The sequence below is a fragment of the Monopterus albus genome, unplaced genomic scaffold (assembly GCF_001952655.1).
Source record: "Monopterus albus unplaced genomic scaffold, M_albus_1.0 scaffold30.1, whole genome shotgun sequence".
NCBI classification, from domain to species: domain Eukaryota; kingdom Metazoa; phylum Chordata; class Actinopteri; order Synbranchiformes; family Synbranchidae; genus Monopterus; species Monopterus albus.
Window position 1 is genome coordinate 1,936,735 of NW_018127910.1, and position 24,742 is coordinate 1,961,476.

General features: G+C 38.9%; 2 protein-coding genes across 9 annotated transcripts in view; one reads left to right on the forward strand and one right to left on the reverse strand.

Annotated features, from left to right (window-relative positions):
- Window positions 1–4,356, reverse strand: part of LOC109958143 (rho GTPase-activating protein 6) — a 19,399-nt gene extending 15,043 nt beyond the window's left edge. For all 3 annotated transcript variants that reach the window (XM_020596556.1, XM_020596557.1, XM_020596554.1), the window contains exon 1: window positions 4,128–4,356. In XM_020596556.1, the coding sequence (XP_020452212.1) occupies window positions 4,128–4,274 (147 nt within the window). In that variant the 5' untranslated portion in view covers window positions 4,275–4,356. The remainder of the gene's footprint in view (window positions 1–4,127) is intronic.
- Window positions 4,357–7,538: 3,182 nt separating this feature from the next.
- LOC109958130 (FERM and PDZ domain-containing protein 4) overlaps window positions 7,539–24,742 on the forward strand; it is a 33,881-nt gene continuing 16,677 nt past the window's right edge. For 2 of the 6 annotated variants that reach the window (XM_020596524.1, XM_020596525.1), the window contains exons 1-2: window positions 7,539–7,602; window positions 23,170–23,286. In XM_020596524.1, the coding sequence (XP_020452180.1) occupies window positions 7,577–7,602; window positions 23,170–23,286 (143 nt within the window). In that variant the 5' untranslated portion in view covers window positions 7,539–7,576. Of the gene's footprint in view, window positions 7,603–10,637; window positions 10,711–15,026; window positions 15,448–23,169; window positions 23,287–23,412; window positions 23,746–24,742 lie in introns of those variants that run through there. The other 4 variants (XM_020596527.1, XM_020596528.1, XM_020596526.1 and 1 more) reach the window with 3 other exon arrangements.

Here is a 24,742-nt window from a genome sequence, read left to right on the forward strand (position 1 = left end):
TCAGCAGGACAGTGATCTGAAGCATAAAACCAAACAGTGGGGTGGCTCTGGGACAAGTCTGACTGTCCACAAGTGGTCCAAACAAAGCCCAGACTTAAGCACCATCTGTGGAGAGACCTGAAGATGCACTTCTCAATCTAAGATGCTGAGGATCCACTGGAAAAAATCAAATATTGTTTGGAAAAGTGCTATATAAATAAACATATTATTATTATTATTGTGGAGCTTGTAGAGATTTACCCAAGAAGACTGAAAGCTGGATTTGCTGCCAAAGGACCTTCTACAAAGTACTGATGTAAGTGTCTAACAACTGTGTAAAAGAGATTTCAGTTTTTAATACATTTGTAAACATTTCTAAAGAACATTTTTCACTTTGTGCATTTAAAAATCAAATCTACAACCTAATAAGGTTTGCAAATCATGAAGGGGTTTTAATATTTTCTAAAACCACTGTATTTCCTTTTCCTTATGTGAGATTCATGAGGCTTTGTAACAGAGAGCAGTTTTCAGATTCCTGCAAGCACTTTCTCCTTCAGGCTATCTCTCCTCAATGGAGCTCAGAGGAATGCAGATGACTTTCTGTCAGACTTTTCTCTCTGCATCATGAAAATATTCTCCTGGTATAGTCATGGAGCCATGGGACACTCAGGTGTTTTATAACACATCATGTTTTTATTGCAGATATTCCTATCTCCTAATTAAGCAGCTTACTAGCATGTTAATATAGAAAGTAGATGTACAGCTACTGTACACAACAAACCACTACATGGGTCAAGAGTGATTCTGAAAAAAAGCAGCCCATATAGGTAAGAATACACCTCAAGCATTCAAACTATAAATTCAGCTTCCTCACCTGATGTAAACGGAACCCTAATAAAATTAAAAATGAGTCAACATGCTATAAAATAACAAAACTTGAAATGATCAATATGACAGCAGAAGTATGAGAATGGGCATAAAAACCTGATCAAACTTTTGTTGTTTTTTTTTGTTTTTTGTTTGATGCAAGATCGGTGCACACATCCTGTCAAACCTTAACACTGGTCCCAGTGATTAATGTCCTCATTTTGTCACTACTGCCCAACATTAAAATGATGAACGGCCCCCTCTAAAGGCTTTAAAAGTTCCTGCAGTTTACTGGCATCCTAAGACAAGCCCCAAAAATGTAGTTATATTTCTGATGAGGTTGTTTAAGATAAAACTGTTTTTATAAATCAAATCAATGAAGACTACATCTCACACTGGCTGGGGTCCTCTCAAGATTGTCAGCTTCAACAGATAAGATTTCATGTGGACACCATTAAAAAAGCAGAAAAAGAATTTGTCATTGAATGACAGGTTTTCTTTGTTTTGTTTTGTTTTTCTCTTTCTTTACCTAAAGGTAATATTTTCCAATATCTCACAATGTCTTTGTATCCAGAGGCTACTCCAATAACGGCTCAAAATGAAATGCTAAATCAGCTTGAATGAAATGCGACTGTAACCAATGCTAGGTACTTTTATGGATCGGAGGAATGATCCCCCACAGTCATATTAAACAGTAATTGACTTGCAGTGGAGCAGTTCTGCTGTTTGTCGTGATATTCAAGGGCTTCCAACACACTTCAAGATCGGCTGCACAGTGCAGTAAGATGTGCAGAAGGTAACAGTGCAAATCAAGATAGTGCAGGCTGATAGGTAAATACCTACATGTAACTGTAATCTTAATGCTACCTTAGCTAGTTTGAACCTTTTTAATTTATGTAACAGTTCTCTCCAAAAAGAAAAAAAAACATAATGATCTAGTTTCACTGCTCAGTGTTATGTCTCCCTTCCACAATTGAAGTGTCTCTATTGCACTTTTGACTTATGCTCTCAGCTGACATGGCTTATAATATCACTGATTTCATACTGGAGAAGCTGTATTCTTACAGAGAGACTGGGAGCTGAATTTGGTTAGGCTATAATTATCCATCCACTAAGGCTGGTTACTTTCACTGGGTAGATCATATAGAGATGTGCCACAGATTAAAGCAAGACAACAAAAAGTGCCTTATTAAAGTGTTGGACCACCACGTGCCACCAGAACAGCTTCAGTGCATCTTGGCATTGGTTCTACAAGTCTTTGAACTCTACAGGAGGAATGAACATCATTCTTCCAAAACATATCCCCTCAGCTGGTGTTAAGATGATGATGGTGGAGACGCTGTCAACACGTCCCTCCAAAGTCTCCCATAGGTGTTCAGCTGGGTTGAGATATGGTGACTGTGAAGACCATATCATTTTTATACTCATCAAACCATTCAGTGAGCCCCTGTTCCCTAAGGATAGGGGCACTGTCATCCTATGAGAAACCACTTATTTATTCAGGTTTGTCCTTTAATTTGCCATATGTCAGTTTTGTTATCACACAAAGGTACAGTACTTGAATTTGAGATTTAAACACTATGGTGGTGTAGCTGCAAGCCAGCAGGTTTCGTTCCATGCCATAAAAACCAACTCTCAGGGGAAGAAATATGTGCCAGAGGGACCGCAGCATCAGGTCATGTTGCTGTACTGTGATAAATAAGAGTTGAGGCTTTCTTCATGTAAACCAGATGTCTCTGCTTTGTCTCAGCTCAGGCTGCTGAGATCCAGGGTGAACACACATCTAACAGAACTCCTATGGAAAATATGGGGTCATGAACACTACCAGTCAAAAGTTTGGATGCACTTCCCCATTGAATTGAATAGGTGTGTCCAAACCTTTGACTGGCAATGTATTACATAGCTCAAACACACTGCAACTCTTTTGTAAACAGGGGAAATGATGTGTTTAATGTCGGGAACATGCTACAGTAAGTTCCCACTTTTTGATCATTTGAGACTCATGAGGAAGCTTAGACACATGGTATGCATTTTAACAAGATGGCAGAATGGTCTGACTTACAAGACAAATACCAAAAACTAAGCTATATGTAGCAGGCAGCCCTCCCAGAACTCATCAATCATATTAAATATCCTTTCGTACACAGAGCTGTCTCCAGTATTAATCTGCATCATTGAGATTTATTGCAGTTACATTTCTAAGGGCTTTAGCTGTAGGATTTGGGTACTTGATGACTATAAGAAAGAATGGGTATACAGTATATTACAGGCCTATTATAATGCAACATAGTTTTCCAATATTAAAAAAGCAGTGTTACCATGAAGACCAATTGAAACACAGCAATATTGTCTCAGATTATAAAGCTATAACATATTATACTACATATTATAAATAAAAAAAGATTCATCTCTAACAAAAAGACAATGCAAACAGTTAGAATTAAATGTGTTGAGATTTTGTATATTGTTATTGGTTTGGGAATTTGATACTGGGAATTGTTCATGTTTGGGAATTGTAACCATCATGGCTACTTCCATACTTTAACCGCAGTACTCCACCTGAAGGTTGGGTGTGAGAAAACAAGAATTTCTGAGTCAGAAACACTGAGAAAGGTGACAATTGTTTTCCAGTCACACCTCTTTCACCAGTCTTCAGCAAGGTAGCACAAGCAAGAGCTTTTGCTGAAATCATTTCATCAAAATGAATCAGTGCAGTGACACAACAGCAAAACTATAGTACATTTAAGGTCCAAAGTGTTTGTCTCATTAGTCATAGATTTGGTGATGTTGCAAGAGTTTCAGAACAAGTATTTCATTTTATTCCTTTCCTCCTGAGAAAAAAAAATAACTGCCTCTGCCAGTACAGTTGGAAAATTTCAAAATGTTTATTTAAGATGAGCGCAAATTACCAACAATCTTGCACTACAACCATCCTTTAGGGAATCCCAGTCACTTCCGGAATTTGGGTACATACACTGCGTAATAGTTCACTTCGCTCTTGAGCTTTGATTATTAAAGTGCCTTGTATATGCAGTGAGATAATAAAATAGCAGTTCATAACTCTCCAGTTTATGAAAAATCTTTTTGCCAGTTTGTCATCATCATCAAAATCAACTTTTATCACTTTGACCTGATCTAATGCCTATAACCAGGTCAACAAGTTCAGTCTTGTCCAGTTATCCTTAGTAAAACTGGTTGTTTGAATGCGGTCTGACATTTCAGGCAGTCAGATCTGAAAACTTTTACAATCATCTGTCTTATGAAGCCGCCAGGACACTGACCTTATATGACGTCTCCTCAGCTTCAGTACCATAATATCGCATCAAAGTCGGGTCCAAACTCCTGGTCTGCCTCAGTCTCCGTTTGGAAATAATGCTGGGGCTTAGCGAACATGAGAAAACACTGCTTAACAATCCTTGAGCGGACATATCTCCTTTATCTAGTCAAATAAATGCTCATATCTCTCTCACAAACGAAGGAGAAGCACCCTTACGCAGCAGCAGATGGTCCCCTGCGCGTCACCATCCTGAGCATTATGAAATACGCGCTTGTCCCTGGCCACCTCCCCCACCTCCTACATAACCTGACTCAGTGATCCCTCTTTTCATTGTTTTATTTACGATTAAAAACTATGACTAATACATGTTAAATTCCCTCAAACACTAAAACAAAGAACAAGGCACATGCTGAGGAGTTAGGGCAAAAGTCTTATTTATACGTGGGTGTGCTGCAATGTGAAAGCACATTTAGTTTACTCCTGCTGTTGAATTATTCAGGGTGAGTTATGTTCGTACCAACAGCGTAAACAAAAAGGCAATTGTGCTTTCAAATATGAGTCATGCAGTTTACACACACACACACACACACACACACATACATGCAAAGAAATGGGTTATTACAAACGCATAAATGTTTATAGGCCTATAGCTGCATTCTTTTATTTAGTGTCTATTGAAATCTGGCCAATCGATAAACACGTCATTATAAACTAGGTTTTCTGTTTAAATTTAATATATATATTCCCACATTAGCCTATAAATATCCCAGTCACTGTAATTAAATTATTTAAAACACATACTGTACCTTTTAAATTACACAAAACAAAAGAGTCAATATTGGAAGAAAGAAGCCTATTGATTCCAGTACACCATATTATTCCTTTCCAAGATTGGCAAGGATAAGCAATATCAGAATTTTTTGTGTAGTGCTACAGAAACAGTGGGCAGATCATGCTCAAAATCCCCAGTCCTCTCTTGACTACATTTTTTTCTTCGCCGTAAGGCAGCTGAGATTCTTGGCAGTACCCAGGGAACAGACACTTCCTGTGGGGGTCCTGGGGGAAGGGATCTGTGTGATAACATAACATGTGAACCAGCACTGTATGGCCATGATAAGGATTCATCAGATAGTAGAGTCCACCAAACAGACAGGGGAAGCCATGATAAGAGGGCGGCTTTGCGTTTGATTTACTTGTTTGGTGCCGGCGAGTTTTGGAGTACGATTCCTAGCAGATTCTCATCAGATTTCCAGTTATGTCATTTCTCAGTGGGATAAGTGCAGCCTTGGGAGCTTACATCCACTAACCATGTAAAGGATGTGAGAATAAACGTTTGGCCCACATAGGTCTTGTTAAGTGGGTAAACCTTGGAAAGTAGAGTTTGGTTTGGTTCCAGATATTTACATTCATGGAAGATGTCATTGTTTTGGCAAGTTTTCCATGTAATAACAATGAGTTTTTGTAAAATGTAATTCATAGTTAATATTCCAGAACGTAAATGATAATTGCTCTCTTGACCTGAGGAACAGCTCTCTATGAGCCACTTTACTGTACTGTGCACTATAATAAGCAGTACAATGAGCAGGCTTTTTGTGATTTATTAGGTCAATTCTCTTGAGGCAATTAAATTTAAGGGGGATATTAGGTGAATGCAAAACAGACTCAGTGGTAGCATTCTGAGTCTCCCATAGAGACATGTCTACACTAAATAGAAACATGTGACATCTCTGATGCTGATCTGGTGTGAAGATGGATGTGTAGCAGCATTAGGCTACATGAGCTGAGAGACAGTATTAGTTGACTGCCGGCCACTAGATGGCAGTAACACACCAACAATACACAACAATACCCCCCACCCCACCTACCTTCAACCTGATTCAACACATTTTAAAGCCCTGGTCTGCATTTTTTTGGACAAAATAACATAACCTAGAAGCACCTGTATAATATATATCATTTAACAATGTTTAAAATTGCCCCCTAAAAATCTGAGTTAAATCAACTCTTGTCTGACAAAAAAATGGATCAGTATATTATTATTCCTATTATTCCTCTTTGATGTGCAACTTATCTGTGGCACGTAACTTGCTGAGTGAACATAGGGCACTGGGTTAGAAAATCTTGTTTTACGATACTGAAATGACCCTTTAAGTACTCTCAATCTAACATATAGATTCTCTACAACCAGGGCTTATCCAACCCACAACAGTGGTCTTCAGATTGTTTCTTAGTCAGAATGGTGGTCTCTGGGTCACATTTAGTTAGCAACCCCTACTATACAACATGACACAGGCGAGTTCTGTATGATGGATGAGCTCACAATATCCTGTAACTACTAAATGGAAGAATGTAAATGAATTAGTCTACCTTAGCTTAGCCATTTTCTAATGCAGTGCCCTCTTTTTGTCACTTGTGTGTGCTGGTGCACTCTTAAGCATAGATTTTGTGCAAGCAGTTCATGGCATCATAATGTTATGAACCTTTAATAACCCACATTAAAAACTGAATCTGTCCTCGTGGACCACCAAAGGAGATTGAAACAGCTATGGAAATGTTGCTGTTGCAATTCTGTTTATGACACCTCTTTCTCTGCCATTAGTGTGTAAATACTGAGAAACAATCTGGATAAGGTGAAGAGGATAAATGGCTGGGTTTAGTCTCAAACTGTAGTCTTAAAGGAGGATTTAAAAAAAAACTGTTAATATAATCAAGATAAACACTTTGATTTTGTTGTTGTGCTGTATGTCTTTTTCTCTTTATTAAGGTCTTAATAAAATGGTCAGGTTCACTTTAACGCAGCGGAGATGCCAAATTTTGATACAGTGAGTCATCACAAACACCCCATCATTTCCAGGAGACTGTACAGTTTGAGAACCAAAGTTGTTTGTGGAAGTATAAATGCAGAAGTGAAACACAATGCATTTGTCTTTTAGAGCTCGAGATATTAACACAAAACATAGTTTTCAATCCCGTTAGTGGAATGCACCTATATCGCATTGGTGACTATTGTTATTACTCCAATTACCATCTTTTGCTTCTGAGAGCACATATACTTTACAGTAAAGAGGAAAAATTGGAGTAATGGCTAGGGGAAAATGCAATCAAGATGTCAGACAAGCACTTGATTAACCACTTACAGAAGCAGTCTCTACGTCAGGGCCAGGCCATGCCATCTCACATTTCCACTCAGCCTGATCCTTCAAACATTACTGGCCTTGGCGTATTGATCTTTCATTCTTCTCAATATCCCCTTGCCATTAATAGAATTTACACCAGACTATCGGTGTTTCGAGGAGGCCTCCCCTCCCCTTACAGCACTGCCAGGATCTTCTCCCCATAGTAAGGGCACACTCGAAGCTTGTCCTTGATTAGGTCCAGTATGAGTATCTACCTGAGAGGGAAGACATGGAAATTGACAATACATGCAAGAATGAAAATTGTGTTTACAGCATTATGGACAGAAACCAAGAGCAGCAGCGGTGAGTTTGATGCCGTTTTATTTTTTTTCCCCACAAATTTCAAAATGATTGACAATGGAGACGTTCAGTGATGAGAGATTTATGATGCTTAGGCTCGAAAGCTTTTGCCCCAGCTGTCTATATTATGTCTTACTGGAACTGATGTAACAAATCTTATCTGTAAATGTTGCAAAGTAGGTTGTGGATATTAAATTCTAGGTTCAAGCTCAAAAAGTTTGTCATTCCAACACTCAAAAATACAACTGATTAAACCATTTAGTTTCCTTAAATCCGTGATTTAAAACTAATCTAAAGTGAAATACTGTTAAAAGCAAATATTTGTTCTTTAGATTCAAATTAATATATGCCTGAAATTGTAGTATGAATAATCTTTCATTCTACCCTTGATCACAAACAACAACTAATTATCTCCCATATCACCAGACTAATAATTATTGTAATCCATGACATTACAGATGATGCATCTTCTCACAGATACTGTCTGATAGGCTTGGAGTTCAGCCTGCAGCAAAACAGTGCTTCTTATTCAACGCCAGCTCGGTGACCTTAGCAGCTTTCCATGGGTACATTGATTTTACTCCCACATTACAGATAATTGCTGGATGCTGTGAATCCTATCCTCCCAGAGCGGCAGGGTGGAGCGTAACGTGTTGACACGAGACCAACTATCTGATTTGAGGAATGTGATATCTTGGGATCTCACTGACTGTGATTGACTTGTGTGTACTTCCTGTCTATGGCATAAGCATATTTAACAGCTTATTAGGAGAGACTTGTTTTTATGTCTGCTGGGATTCCGTTTTACTAACTGTTAACTGTGCCCAAGAAAATAAAATAATGAATGATTTAAGTGAAAAACTAGTTTAATGTTAATGTATGAATTAAACAGCAAGAACATCTTTCAGACTTTAAGGAGAGCCAGAACTCTGTTCAAATCTGATATTGGATTTCCCGCTTGTTTGGTTCATTGCGGTTAATGACCTATTTGGTATTCCTCTGTGTTGGCAAAAAAAAAGCTAATGATCCTGATTCAGACAGTCAAACAGTATAAATCACATTGTTGAAATGAACGCTGTTGACAGCTTTACAAAAACATCTGTAACCTTCAGTGCAGGACAAACTGTAGTTCTTATTGTATTAATAAGAGTTTTCTTGTTCTGCATGGAACAACTCTTATCATTTTATGCAAATGACTGCATCTATCGTTTGTTCTGCTCCACAAAGTAAAGAAAGTCACTTCTGCTGTTTTTATGTGAGGAGGAAATCTGATTTGATGGACTGAAAATCAATGTGCATTTTCACATTGTTTGCATGTGCAGTAGAAGTAACTGCATCTGTGTTTGTTTTAGCTACCATCTATAACTAATGTTACAGTATTGTGATGTGTGTACTTCACTACTTATTCTGAAAATGAGAATCATATATTGCATTTATATTAACTCTCAGAGCAATTTGTGAAGAAGCATTCAGCTTGACATTGTTCTAAGGAAACAAATGAGCAATCCTCCCACACACAGTGAACAGCAAATTAAATCAGATGAGTCTCAGAATAAACATTAACTATCATCACTATCTTAAGTCTTCACTGCTGTGACCCCGAGACAACATACTAAATGTTAGTATTAGTTGTATACACAGTGAAAGGTTGTTTGACTTTGCACATTTCCTGTCCCCCACTGCAGTCCGTGTGTCACGGAAAAACAGGCCACTGATGCATTGCGCTGTGGCCCAGGGGCAAGTGTTAGGCTTCATGATTGGATGGATGTGAGGTATCTGTCTCACAGAAAGGTCTGCTTTTGTCGGGTTTAACCTCACACAGCGTTCCACTGGAGCCAAATAGTCATGCACAGCTCTTATGCATAAAGAGAAATTGTGTGCATAATTTGCAGTTACAGAAATTATGAATACAGTAGCCTGGTACTGTATATATTGTTTTGATGAAAAACATGCTCAGACATTTGGTTACAGTGTCTTGTTGTTATATAGGAAGCTGAACTCTCAGTTGTGGGTTGTGTTATGCAAGCAGTTACATTTGCTTGCAGGGGCAAAGACACGTGCTGCAGTTCATAACTAATGGAAGACTGTATATGCCATTCATGCATGAAAGAGTCTGCGTGGCATAATCCAGCGTGAACTCTCATGATGTTAAAACACCAAGGTTTTATAGGAGAATGCCCTAAAGATCCAAAAATGGTGGATAAAATGTACCATATTTATTGAATTATAAATACATTATCACAAGCTGTATTGGTTAAGAATAAATGTGCATTAATAAATTAAAAAAAAAAATGTATAATAAGAATATCTGATGCTTCTGTATGACATTCAGGTTAAAATCTAATTCCATGGTTTATATAGGATTTAGGTTTGGCAGTTGGCAGGTAGACAGCGATAGAGTTTGGATTATGGTTAAAGCTTAATATTAAGCTCTCATGGATGATAAAACACATGCCATTTCTAAATGCCTTGGACAGGAGTCAGATTAATGTTTCATATATTGCAATTTAGTTATGTGCTAAAATACCATCAAGATGAAACACTGATGTTTGTGACTGCAGCTGGAAACACTTGCATTTTATGATTTTATGTTTTAATTCCCCTGTTATAACTGCTGGAATTGAGTTGAAACATGAAAACACCATGAGTGAATTTCATCCCAAACAGAACCGTTCAGAACAGAATGTTCCATAAGAACCTTGTTGATTGAGGCAGTCTTCACCAGCACAGCAACCCTGGAGTCCAGCTGTTCAGCATTGATCCCTTTGTGTTTTTTGATGCACTGGCCCGGAATGTGATGCTATTTAATTACTGAGGCAGAAGCAACAAGCTCAGCCTCCTCCTCGAGGGCATGGCCACTCACTCACTGACAGGAACACTGTACAGTATGTAATCATAACTGAATGGCTTAGTCCGGCAAGCTCAGCTACCTGTGGAAAGTCCAAATCAAGCAAGGAAACTCTGGAGTTAGGAGAAAAGGACTGGTGCACAGATCAGTGTAAGAAGCTTGAACAACATGGACAGGAAAAACTGAAACAAGTACTGCATTAGAGACTTGTCATCACCAATGGACCCAGACAACAGTGAACTTGGCATCTTCACTGTCATTCAGTGAGTATCGTGCTCTGGATTGGTCGTATTAGTGCACTGATGGCAGTTATTATAAACAGACTTTAGACTCCTAAGATCATGTATGCATAAGAAGCCTGCTAGCTTTTCACTTCAGTGTTACATCATGATGAAAATTAATGGCCGTCATGCATTTGAAGAACAAAGAGTAGATTTTGTTTATGTTGTGCTTGTTGTTGTAATGCTACGATTTCATCCAGCCTATTTATTACCACCGCCTCACAGGAAAGGTATTGCATATTCCTGTTGGATTGATGTAGTTATCCTTTGTGATTCACAGCTCTTTCACAAGAACTCATCCATTTATCTCTGCACCTTAGTGACATTTGTAATGCTGAAACCAATGTACTGTAGAGCTATATATGGCTTTCCACTGAAACATCAGTATTGCAGAGCTGTAGATTATACTGCAGATACTTAGTATACTAAAGAATCTACAGTATTGCAGTTTGCAGCCACAGTTTGACATGTAATAGACAAAGCAAAGGTGTAATTAATAACTGTTATCAGTTGGTGTTGGTGTATTCCATTTAGATCTGTCAGTTCAAGGATTTGGTTATTGTGCGTACTCACTCACTGTCTTTGTTTACTGAGATACTTAAAACTGCATTGAATGAGTTTGTTTGGTCATGTAAATTGTAAACAAGTTGCAAACATGACATTAAGATAATATTGATATTGTCAACTTTTTAGCAAACATTTATACACCCAGCAGTTACATAGTAACATTACCATTCGTGTGGAGTCATGTTTCTGGCCACATGGTGAATGTCCACTACTGACTATTTTTGGTCTCTGCCAACTCCCGAGGGAACTTTCTGGCTCTTTAGCTGCTTGATGTTTGACTATATTTACCAGCTAGTTGCTTATACTGTTCTTGTCTGCCATTTCCCGCTGAGCAGATAATATGCAGTCATTTTTTTAGAGCGTTTTCACTGAAAACAGCTGCCTGCTGTGGCTCACAGCGCTGCTATTGAGTGGTGAAAATGAACTAATATAGTAAAGTTGTGTGCCAGAAAACCAATCAATGAGCTGAAACTTGTGGTGAAGCTGAGGGGATCTGCAGGTTCGGGTGATAATTCTCTGAAGGTTTAAGAGTAGCTGAGGTCCCTTTCACATCATCACATTGTTTTCATTCTGTCATTTGATATATTGCTACATTACATTGTTGATTATAGCTGCTTTAATTAGAACAGCAACAATGTTAATTAGTAGTACTTGTTCTCTTCCTGCTATAAAAGAGTTTTTTTACCTACAGCATGTAAAATGTCTTAAAATGCCATACCTTGCCTATGGTGCATCAAAATCTCTGCAGTGATACAGGCCTATTGTATATGGGCATATTCAGACAGATCAACAAGGTTTGCATTAAGTCAGATATAAATTAGTCAGGTTCAGTTTAATAGTCTAATGTTAGAAACAGTTTGTACAGCTTTGGAGGATGTCCATTGTGTATCCAGGCAATTGCCCAGTCCATGCTGGGAGAGCTGATGGGACATGACCTGCCAATGACCCATATGAACATGCTTAATAACCTGAAAGTTAACCGGGCACTCAGTACCTGTAGGTGTGGAGCTTCTTGGTAGTATCCCCATTCTGTCATTTTTTTATCACTCCACACAGAATAGGCTTCAGCCTCCAAGTATTACTTTGAAGTTTATCAGCAGATGTAGTGAAACTATCAAACCAAATCCATAATCTTATCAAAGTGTAGCATGACTCAGCCAGGTTACACTTCACTTCTTATCCCAATTAGTCACACCACTGAATATCCATGGCAAAACAGTGTTCAAATCTTTAAAGTTCCCCTTAAATGCTGTTGAATTCACAAAATAAATCTGGCATAATTAGTGTCGTACTAACAGATTAGGAAAATTCAGGTAGTGATACGGCCCATAGGCAGATACATGTTGATAAACACACAAAAATAGAAAACACAGAGTGGGTGAGGCAGTTGAGTGAGGTTTCTAGGGGCTGCTGACACACATGTGGTTTATATCCAGGGGCTGCTAATGCTAAGCTGGGATCAGAAGTCAGTAAAAGCTATACAGTGACATCACTGCAGCGCACATTTGCATTTATCATGCTGTGCAATCTGCAGTAAAACACTTAATATGAAAATATGATACCCTTGCTGCTTTGGACATCTCGGTAAAATCTAGTGTTATGATGCTTTTGAGCACATATCTACCATGGTTAGCAATTTATGAACAGTTGTTATAATCTACTTATTCTATCTTTTAAAGGCAAGCAACATTATCCAAAGGCAGGATGTGCAAAATTGAAGCACTACTGGGTTTTCAGTGGCAGAGTGTGTCAGAATGACTGAAATCAGATGTTTAAAAAGAGACTCAGAGAAAGGATAGTCAGGGCTCAGCAGGGCAGCAGGATTTTATTGGTCAAAGCTTCAGCCATGGTCTCCTTAGATCACATGCCTGTCTGACCCTAATATCCTCTGCCACTTGTGCTGGCCTCTGGGCCACAGACCAAATGGACAAACATAACTGTCCAGAATATGTCGAGTCTCTCAAGCCTCCCGCCACAGATCAGTCGTGTTCTCCTTGCTCATCGGTGCATCCTTGATGTCTTGCTTGTACACCACAAAAAAGGAAACAATTGGATCAACTCATCACAGATTTTTAGTACAAATTCAAATCTGTCAGGGCCAGCCAGGAGGTTCACAGTTTTGCCCATCCTGTTGCATCTTTTCCCTGGCAGCAAATGAATCTGAGCCTGACCGTGAGTGGAAGTGACACCATCCTTTATTTCATGTATCACTCTAAGGAAAGGCACACTGAATCACCCTGCAGTGCCTTACAAGTTGTGGCATTTAAATATAGGATGGTTGCTATAGTGGAAGCAGTAACAAATTGTAGCTTGAAATTACTCAACTAGTGTTTGTATTCTTTGCATTTGTATTTATTTACCCATTACTACCCGACGTTTGTATTGATTGGCTGTTTGTTATTCTGTCAAGCTCCCAGCAGATTCAAGCAGAATATAACTAGGTAGAAGATATTATTTTGTCTCTACTGTTGCATATATAAACAAAGTATCGGATTTATACAACTTCATGCTTATAGATCGTTTAAGCTATATTTATTGATAACAGTAAAAAGCTGTGTTTAAACAAATTATTTAACATGTAGACCGGCTGCTGTTTGTAGCCTTGTACCTGTGCATATTCCAGATATGTTGGCAGATCACAGATCACGATAACAGAATAAACTGTCTGTATTACTGTGAGAAGTTCCTTTTATCAAGCCTATCTGAGCCACATAAAGTAGTATCAAACCTCTTTGGATCACAGACGAGGCTAATTGGCTCTTGGTGGTGTTAGACAGAGGTGCCTCGTGGTGGTGGTGTTATTTATGAGGGGTGATTATTCCTCTACAAGATAAAGGACATTTGGTGATTATTCATCCGGAGGTGGGGCTAGAATGTGATGTTGTTAGAATTATTCTTTGTCAAATTATATTTGGTTTTTAAATTTCAGGACTCTCCTGCTCATTTATCGGTTATCGACATATGAAACTCTGACATAAAATAAAGAATCCCAGACACATTGCAATGGCCCTACATTTTGAACTGGATGAAGAAAAGATATGAAAACTTATGGAGATATATTTCAAGTAATCTGCATCTGTTAAGATGCAGCTGATTACTTGAAGCACTGTGAATCACAGCAGGCCTCATCTTCTCTCCTCTGCACATTGATTAATCACACAAACCCAGCGTTTCTAATCTTGGAATTTCCTTGTGCATATTCTGATTTCGAGAACAGTGCAGCAGCTCTGTGTTTGCACTGTATGTGTTTTGCGAAAATGTTTGGAGGCCTCTCATGAGCGGCCTCTTTGACAAGAGAGCATTTAGCAGCTGAACTGTTTTGAAAGGTCAAAACAAACGCAGTGTACAGTATGGGCATCCTAATGTGCAGCTGGGAGGCAGAGAGATCAGCTGGGGAGGGGACACGTTAGGTCCTCCTGTCTCTCCAGCTGCTTTCACTGCTCCTCTGTTGCTTTTGCACTCACTTTATGTGCACTACATGCATTGTGCCTCTGTCATTTCCTCTTCGTCATGCTTTCCAATCTTTTCCTGTTAAATGGAAACAACCACATGTTTAAGGATTGATGAGACTAGCCTTTGGGGAATTCTTGGAAGCTGACTGCATCCTTTAGAAGCAATCCTTGTGGCACTTGCTAAACACCATCCTTGCACATTTCTTATTCCTCTCTCTTCCATTCTTATCTCCCAACCACCATCGCCACCTCCACCCCCCTGTCCCTCCCTCCCTTACTCTGTCCCTCGCTCTGGCTCTCTCTGCCTCTCTCCAAAGCTGTTGTTACTGTGCTGCTCCCGCACATCATTCCCCCACGATGGAAATTAAATGAAGGTGGCTTAACGCAACTAACAGAGGCATGCTTTGAAGGATGTAACCGGGGAAGCTGCGCTGCCAGGTCCTTTTCCATGGGCTGTGGATTTGCGCTGCTGAGACAAGGACAGCAATCAGTCAGCCATGCAGAAACCCAGACAGCAAGACTAATCCCTCCACCTGACTTGTGGAAGCTTCACTTTTTTGCCTGAATTATTTATTCCCCGCTGTCAAAGACAGTGGGAGAAGGGAGCCAGAGTGAAGTAGATGGTAAATTTGTAGCGTTGACTGCAGTCTGCAGCACACATGGATGTGTTCAGCTTTGTGAAGATGCCAAAGCTGTCAGGGTGAGTCCGATACACGCTGCTCTGTAATTGCTGTGGACATCCCTGCTGTGGCGTTTTGTATGTTCAAAGGCACAATTCGGAGTGTGACACATAAGTACAATGTGGAACAGTGATTAAAAATGCTGAGTTATTGATTGCTCAAGAAAGCAAGTTGTGCAGTCATGTATGATGTGAAATGAATGAGCTAGTGAGATAGATAGGAGCGTGGGTGGATGCAAAATGTGATGCGATTTGTGTATCCATAGTGTTTGTATCTACAGTAAGTTCATACAGTTTCTCATGGTGCAGCCAGTGGTTATGGTTTGTCGTCATGAAATAACAATGTTGAAACCCTACAAAAATTGATTAAAGGCCATGGGGTTTTAAGTCAAACACTATATTTTGATTGCATAATATAAACATATCTTCCTTATGTACTATAAATGACTGATCTGTCGTTGCTCATTAGTCATTATATATGAGTGGTCATTCAATATAAGGAGTTCAAATACTGTACCTATTGCCAGAACCGAAGGAAAACCTGCAGGTGATGTACTGCTGTTTTACACACACGCGCGCGCACAACCCTATAAAAGAGGGAGAAAAAACACATTTCAGTTTTCTTTTTTATATTTATTTTTCTTCACTTGGTTGGTTTATTTTTTATTTTTTACAAGTATGCAGGTATGACACTGCATGTGTAGTACTGCACATGCTGAACTAACAGTCTTGAGGAATTCATTCATTGCCAGAGCACACACTTCACCTTATGCATCAATGAGTCCGCTAGATTGACTTGATCTGCCCCAGTGGGCAGCAATCATCCTAAGGGATTTGGCTCCATCAGAATCATTACAAACCACCAGTGCTGGCAACAGCTGATCACAAATGGGAAAATATTAAATTAGATACTATACTGTATGTGTCACAAGAATGCCCGTTTGGTTATTTTCTTTTCACTATGAGTCATCACTAGGCTGCACTAGTAGTTTTTAGTTTTTTAATATAGATTGAAACATGACATCTGGACTATGACAGAAAACTACTGAAGCTTTAATAGTGCTGAAGCCTAATATTGCGCCTCAGTATTCTGTTCTGTTGTATGTAAATCATGACTCTTTTTGATATAGTAGCAGTGATTTTTCCATCAAATGATCGGACCATTTTTTCTAGTTAGTATCCCTCCATGGCAGCATTGGATGCGGCTCCCTGTGGGCCACCAACGTCACTACATCCTGTCGCTGTTATTAATGCCACAGTGTTGTCCCTAATTATGGGTTACAACTGCTACATTGGTGGTTTTTGATTTCTCCCTTTCACCTGCCAGCAAGAATTAAAGCCTTCATTATTTCTTCCTCCTCCCTCACAGTGACCCCAGATGTGTCGGCTGTCAGAAACAAAAGAAAGCTCCTACTTCTATTCCCTTCATTCTTTGTTATGTTTAAATCTAGTCATGGATTCCATTTTTGATATTTTTTTTTATTGAAAGATAACTAACTCAATACTTCCATGTTTTCTGATTTAAAAAGGCATGCTGGAGTCATTTGACCAAAGTTGTTTCAAAACTTGGGCTTAACTCATCTAGAAGTGCTGTTATAATTTTCCTACATCCCGTGGGTGTTATAAATGGTCTGTCAGCTACAGCACTGTAGAGATAATGAGGATGAACATTACATATTTATAGAGAAAGTGCCAATTAACACTCCATCATAGTGATTGCCTGACTCAGTAGTGTGTGTGAGTGAAAATGTTTTTTGGACAGAAGATTGCAAGACCTCTAAGGTTTTTCCTTAATATGAATAAAATGGAAGAAAGATTGGATCAAATTATGTTGGACTGGGTGAGTTCTGCTGCTGCTTACTTGTATCTTTCACTCCTGGTTGTGTTTCTTTTAAAAAAATCTATTTTGTGAGCCATTGTTTGACATGTCTTGACCACAAAACATTAGCACATGAAATCACAAATCTGGAACAGAGTGACTGGTTTAAATGTTCGTCAAAGTGAACAAAGGCTACAAGATTTGTGATCCTTACTGTAGCTGTTTGAATCAGGAGTAGATCGGGCATGGCTCAGGGTCAGCAACGGGAGCTGGCTGGCTGGTGAATGAGGTCCCATGCGACCATTTATTTTGTCTTGCCCTTTAAAGCTTTTATCATAAAAGGTGCACGTATCACAATGAGGTGCAAGAGAATCCAAGTCCAGTTCAGTTCCCACATTGTAGGTTCATCACTATATCTGGATAAAGTTTTATACTATGGAGCTAAAGAGGCCTGGGAGAACTGCTATTTTATAATACTAATAACTAATAATAACTAAAAAAGCATCAATGTCTTTCATTAGCGTTGCATCTCTCTTTTATTCAAGCTGCATCTACCATCCATAATAGAATAAGGGAAAGTTACACAGATTGAGAAATGTTTTGTGTGCATGTGTATGTGTGTGTCTGTGTGCATTCGCCCACCTACAACCTGATTTCTTATTTATTGTGTTGTAAGTGTTGCAACAGACTATGTATCCAGTGTTTGAATAGTAGCTGTTTTGTAAGTTGATGAGGTTTTTCTATAGGTAAACTAAACACAGCAGGACTGTGAGGCTCACTTACTTACCGTAAACTCGCAGGAGGATCACAGTGGGTGGACTGTTTCCCAGATGATGTTTTATTTCCACTGAGAGGAGATTAACTAACCAAAACCCTTTCTATATAGAGGCACCAGAAAGCAGCTCCGAATAGTGCGGTTGCCCATGGCAACAATATCAGTGCTTCCAAAGACAAACACAGAAATACAATATTCAGTGAGAATTATAGGGAAAATAGACACTCTTATTCTGAAGTGAATGCATTGCATAGAAAATTTCAATATTGCTGCATAATGCCACCGCGGTATATGGAGCAAAGTATGAATTTTAGTCACCGATGCCTGATTTGATTGTGTTGATGCACTCCTTCAGATTAAAGTAGTGATTGTCTTCAATGTCAAATAAACAAAAGGTAAAGAGGATAAAAACAGTGATGTTTAAGTCACAAAATGGATGAGAACAACAACATGAATTTGATCTATTATGCATAACAACATCATAAAGTTTCACTTTAGCAGTGGCAGATAAATAACAGACAGTATAATTAGCTGACTGTTTTATTGTGCTGCCTTGTTGACCAAAGGATTAGAGCCAAAGTGGTGGTTGGAGAAGTCATGCAGAGGGCAGATGTTTTCTGAAACAAAAGACAGGCAGTTTAAAAGAGGATCAGAAGTAAAAGGCCATTCATCAGAGAGGTTCCTCTCTGTCTGAGCCACTTCTCTGCTCCACTCCCTGTCCTGCTACCAGGAGATGGCCCTCTCATCTGCTGCCTCTCCACAGATTTCATATCCCAACAGAATCACATTAGTGCATTAGCTCTGCATAAATGTCTCCGTTTAATTCAAGAGCACTGCCTCCTCACCATGTATCTTGCATGACCAGCTCACACCATGACAAATAACAGTGAAAGACACCGACTTTAAACTTGTGAGCACTTACAACATAAATCAGACATCATGCAGTGTGCAATTGTGTAAAGTCAGCAGATGTGTGAGTGGCTGCATGATAAGGTGTTACATAAAGAAAATTCAAATGATAAACAGAATTGCAAATAAACCACTGAAGGTGTGAGGGGTTATTTATAAGTTACACAGGAGCCCTGGGCCCACGAGCTCCCTCTTGTCCAAATGATGGTCCACCCACCTATTAGCTGCAAAACAAGAGGACAAACAAACAGGTAAAGCCAGCCACAGGCTAGTCACACAGTCGCAGGCTCAAGACAAACTTGAAACACTTCACTCCCTGTCACAAGTGAATAAACACCTTTTATTTTAATATTACTTTGAGAATGTGAACAGTGATTGGCAATAACAAACAGTGGAGTGACAGGCACAAAGGTTATCTCTGGCTTCAGCTAATGCAGTGGATTAAAGAAAAAAAATCCATACAGATTTGAATTATAAGATGTATAAATTTCATTAGATGTGCCAGTAAAGTTGCTGTAACTCTGCGAGCCTATGGTGTTTATGTGTATTTATGTGGCAGAAACTGTTCTGAATGTTCCTCAAACTTAAGAGAATAGCTTGTTCAGTCACACAGACCAAACTAGCAAGAGTCATGTTATATGGTATGTATAAAAAAAGTGAGATTAATGTCACTTTTGGGATGTGGGGATACTCTTTTGTTTCTCAGCTAGTGCATTTTGGGAAAGATGTAAGAACCGCTTAGGAAATGCAAAGTTTGGTCCTCTGGGCAATGCTTTACAACAAGGGTACAAATCATATATTTAAGTATTGTTTAACTAATGTATGACTCACGATGATATAATACATGAATTACTGCAAGATGTATCATGAGCTCCTGTTATTCAACATTTACAAATGAACATGTCACTGCAGCCTTCAGGAATTAGTTCAGACTTAATAGACCATCTTTTTAGGAATGTTCATTCACTTCATACATTTAGTGATGTCCCACCAAATTAGCTGCATTCCAGTAACACAAAAGTTAATTTCAGACCCATGCATTTGATCAGCCTCTCCATAAGCAGAATAGTACCTATTGTAATGGTACCTATTGTAATGTTGCTGCATGAACGTCTATTTACTCTATGTATATACTGAATGCATGGTTGTATGGATTTATGCCACATTGACAAGTTAGAAAAAAACACACTGCAAAAATTATAAAAAGGGACTTTAAGAAAATGCCAGCAACATGTTGGCACAAGATTTCATATTTCCATTAGAACTGATAAAGTTCTCCTTATCAAGTTTGAAATTAACCTTTGTCTAACTAGAATGCATCTAAGTTGGTGGCACATTAATTAAATTAATTAAATAAATGTGAATTAATGTTCCGTAATTGATGATATATTAAGTTTGAACTAATCACAGAAATCCATCTGTGAATGATGGGTGATAGGAACTCATGATACATCTCGCAGTATTTCATGCATTAAATCATCATGAGTTGTGCATTAGTTAAACATTACTTAAGTATATGATTTGTAACCTTGATTGTAAAGTGTTACAAAAGTTTGCCACCATGTGTTAATGGGAGTCATTAATCTCAGAGGAAATAAGTCTCAGAATACCTCATGATAAAATATACTTCCTTAATATTCAGCATGTGGAGTGTGGTGTCATGTAACCAAGACTCGTGGAGATTGTTGGAGTAAATTATTCAAACTGACTTGAGTGACTGTGTTGGAATGTGCTCTTCTTGGCTGTGACTTGTCTATAACGCACAGTTACTTCCAACATCCCAGCCTTCATAACGTACCAGAACACTTCTTCGCAACTTGTGAGATGAAAGCGAAAGTGAACTGCTGTGATAAGGCAAGGATCACAATGTTCATGCAATTTTTATGAAGGACTGAAAAATGATCTTCTCTCCATCTGTCAAACAGTACAATTAAACCAGTATCTTCCAAATTTTATAGTTCCTGATAAATTTGGACGACAGCCTGCCACTGTTCATTACTAAAGACAGCAAAAAGCACAAAATGAAGAAAATGGTGACATAATCTTCAAATTTAGTAAAAAAAAAAAAAAAAAAAAAAAAAAGCCCTTGTGTCAGTTGGTGTGCTAGAAACAGGTCCACACAGATTGTTACTGTTATGAGCAAAACCCATTTTGCTTTTCCTTTTTGTCATTAATGTCTTATAATGGTCTGTGGTTGCTACTGTGCGAATCCAAAGAAAGGTGCAAACCCCGCAAAATGTCATGCACTTTTTAGGTTTGGTGCAATTTGTCTTGAGAGCAGTTTTCTCTGGACCTACATTTGCAACTTGAACAACTTGTTGTAATTGTCCTTGCTGTGACTCTTGGGTAACCTGTTCATGAATTGTGCAGCATGGCTTGCACACTTCGTGCTCGATTACTTAGTCCAGCGTGACCATGCAGGCATCATTTATTAATGCTAGCTGAGGAAGATCAGTTTCATTGTCCACTAGTGGGTGAACCTTTTCAGCCTGTCTGCTAAGCTGGGGTGCTACAACTCAGGGGCATAATGCACATCCTGCCTGCAGACAAGAGAAATCAAAAATCACAGTAGCTATGATTGTGTTGTAAATACCAGGACATTGTGGCTGAGAGACAGAAAATGAAATTTGTGGAACTATTTGTCAGCTCAGAAGCATATTTTGAAGACAGAGCATCAGAAATTGTAAGTACAAAATGTTTTATTATGTTATAGACCTTTGGTGAAATGTCACACATATCATTGCTTATGGTGTAATCTTGGTAAAATACCAAATATTATTCAGGTCTTTGACCTTTAATAAATGACATTTGTTGTCTAAGATGTGTAAATCCATGACATCAAACACCACTCGTGTTAGTATGGCTGTTAGTTTTATCCCAAAAGCTGAAATGGAGGGTACTTGTAGGTCTCCTCATTGAGGTGAACATGGCTCCAGCAGTGTCAGACAGAACCCAGTTGTGTCCACACACATTGTTTGAGCTGCAGGAAATGTGTTCTAAATATACACCATCGAGCACATGTCCTGTAGGTCAAATAAATCCATATCCACGTGGAAACACTAACACCCCCCACCCCCAAACACGAAATGAAATCAGATTATGTCCTGTGTCCAGACACCAACTTAAAGTATAGTGCACAAGAGAATAACACAATTTTCAGCTATGGTGCTTGTTGTTTTATGAATTAATGATGGTTTGAAGCGACAGGTATCACAGGTGTGTTTTGTTTATTAGTTTAAGTGACTTGTACTTTAAGTTGCAATAAATTGCTTGTGAAATGGGCATATGCACGGATAAAGTTAGACATGTCGATAGGTGCAAACACTTACACACCCTCTCTTACAGACACAAACATACCGCGCACAATTTATTGTCATCAGCACAGTGACTGGGGAAACATTTAGAGGCAAAGAAAGAGGGGCTTTGAATAATGAATGTGAAGAGCCCTGTTACAGAGCAGACAAGCTTTTGAAGTGACATAACTTACTGCCGCTGCTTTCATAGCATCACCAGTGTGCAGACACAGAGACAAGGATAAAGGGAATACAAGGATGGGGGGTGGGGGTGGGGGCGTGCAGACAGAGAGAGTGATGCAAATGTTTTAACCAATTGCAACACCCCTGAATGCCTGCACTGTGCCAACTTGTAGCACGGGGAAATGGCTGCACAGAGTTTGGGGTTTTGGTGATTAAATCTAAAAATCAACTGAAACTGAGATTTAGACAAATGCTGTACTTTATACAATAAGCTAATTGTTTAGTGAACAATGAATGCAGCTGGTTGTATTCTCTGACTGGATCAAATTTGAGCAAAGCAAATAACTTCTTTATAAGATCATTCTTTAGGGATATCTTCTTTTACAAAGTTTGTGCTGACATCTAGAAATAAAACCAATTTCATGCCTCTCAAAGCACAAGAGTGAGGCGTGACAACGCCGCCTGTGTGTCTATCTTGCATAATTAATTTGATTTGTGTTCACTGAATGAACTATGGCCATGGGACATTGTTTATCATGCCGGAATCAGACATTCTCTTACCGCTTAATTTCAGCCCACAGCTTATTTATTTTTATTATGATTTTTAAATCTCTGAAATATTGTTTTGAAATTCTTTTGCAATTAGATTAGCTGATTTTTTTTAAATACCACCTTGGAGCTTGATACTACAAGTGGTGTAAGTAGGCTTTAATGACACCACAAAAAATAATCTAAAGTTGATCTATGTTTTTATTCCTCTGTAGCCACAGGACCAAAGCCTCAGGCTGGCCTCCCCCTTCAGGGACCTGGAGCACTTCACAGGGACCCCCCAATGGATGGGACATAGGCGCCAACAGAGAGAGGCGTGACTGCTACATCAAGTAAGTGCCCTATGTTTAAAGAAACAGAAGGGGAGCTTTCTCTGTCCCAGATGTTTCAGACGCTTTGCCAACCTGTGATTATTCCAGCCACGTCACTGCCTCCACACTGTCTCCATCTGTGCATTTGGAATACTGATTCTCCCTTCTCTCCACGGCTGTGCACACTCTGCCCCTGCCCACTCTCACTCTCTCTCACTCTCACGCACACCCACAGTATTCCTCATGCAGTCTCCCAAATGCAGAAGAGGGGTTTTGAGAGTGTGTGTGTATCTGTGTATACTGTATGCTGCTGCTACCGTGGCTGCTGCTGCTGTTGCTGATGATGATGAAGAAATTCACCAGTGCTGGGATCTGTTTTGATTTTTTGAGTCTGCATGTTCCTCAGAGGATGCTTGGCTTTAGTGTAATTGGCATAGTTGATCCTCTGTGACTGGCACTTCTGGATATCTGCACAGGCAGGTAATGACAAACCCTCAGCTGGTTCTTTATATGTTTGTGTGAACATGGTCTAATGAGTGATTGCTTGTTTCATCTGTTCTGTTGATCTGGTCGGGCTTTCTTTTATTTTTTCATACCTGAGATCTGCAATATGTTTTCATACTAGATCTAAAAATATTGCTGTATTTATGAACCCCTGTCCATACTGGATTCAGACTTCCTAATTATTTGCTCTTCTCATTTGTTCACTAGATATTTATTATAATAGAATGTGACATGTACTCATGCACAGCAGTTATTTTTTTATATTTGTATAGTATACAGAATAGGAGGTGAGCACTTGTCACACATGGGTTATATCATGAGAAGCATGATGTCAGAGGAGTTACATAAGAAGTAAGGAGCAGTGAAAATGCTGGATGGAGAGTGTGTCTAGATGAGGCAGATAATGGAGGCTGTTTTGGCTCCATGTTTCCAAATTTGAGAAAATGTCATGAATAATCCAAATCAATGTGGTTCTGTGCCTGTCAGTGGCCATCTGAGATTGTCAAGGCTCCAGGATGATGATACTAAATTGTTGTATTTGTCAGTGGAACACATGTGTCTCATGTGTGACAGGAACACATGAATGTTTAATGTTTAACACATTATTTAACATATGCAGTTCAGGGAATAATTGCAAACTCTTAAGTAAAGTAAAACAGTAGTTCCATCTTTATTTAAACTGATCTCATGAAGGCATTTACCACATTCAACAGACATCTAGATTTCTATAAGGGAGGCTGAGTAAATTCATAATATATTTTTAAAAAATAAGTAGCCCTAAAATACTGGCTTTGATTGCATAATTTAAAAATAAAAATAAAAAAGGTTGTCTTCAAATATAATTACATCAGTGTCAAAGCATCTGTTTACAACAAGGGAAATAGGATATTGCTTTTGGTAATCAGTTTTCTCCACTTAGTCAAAAATACAATTTGAGAAAGAAAGAGTGAAAATAGCCTTCGTACAGCAACAG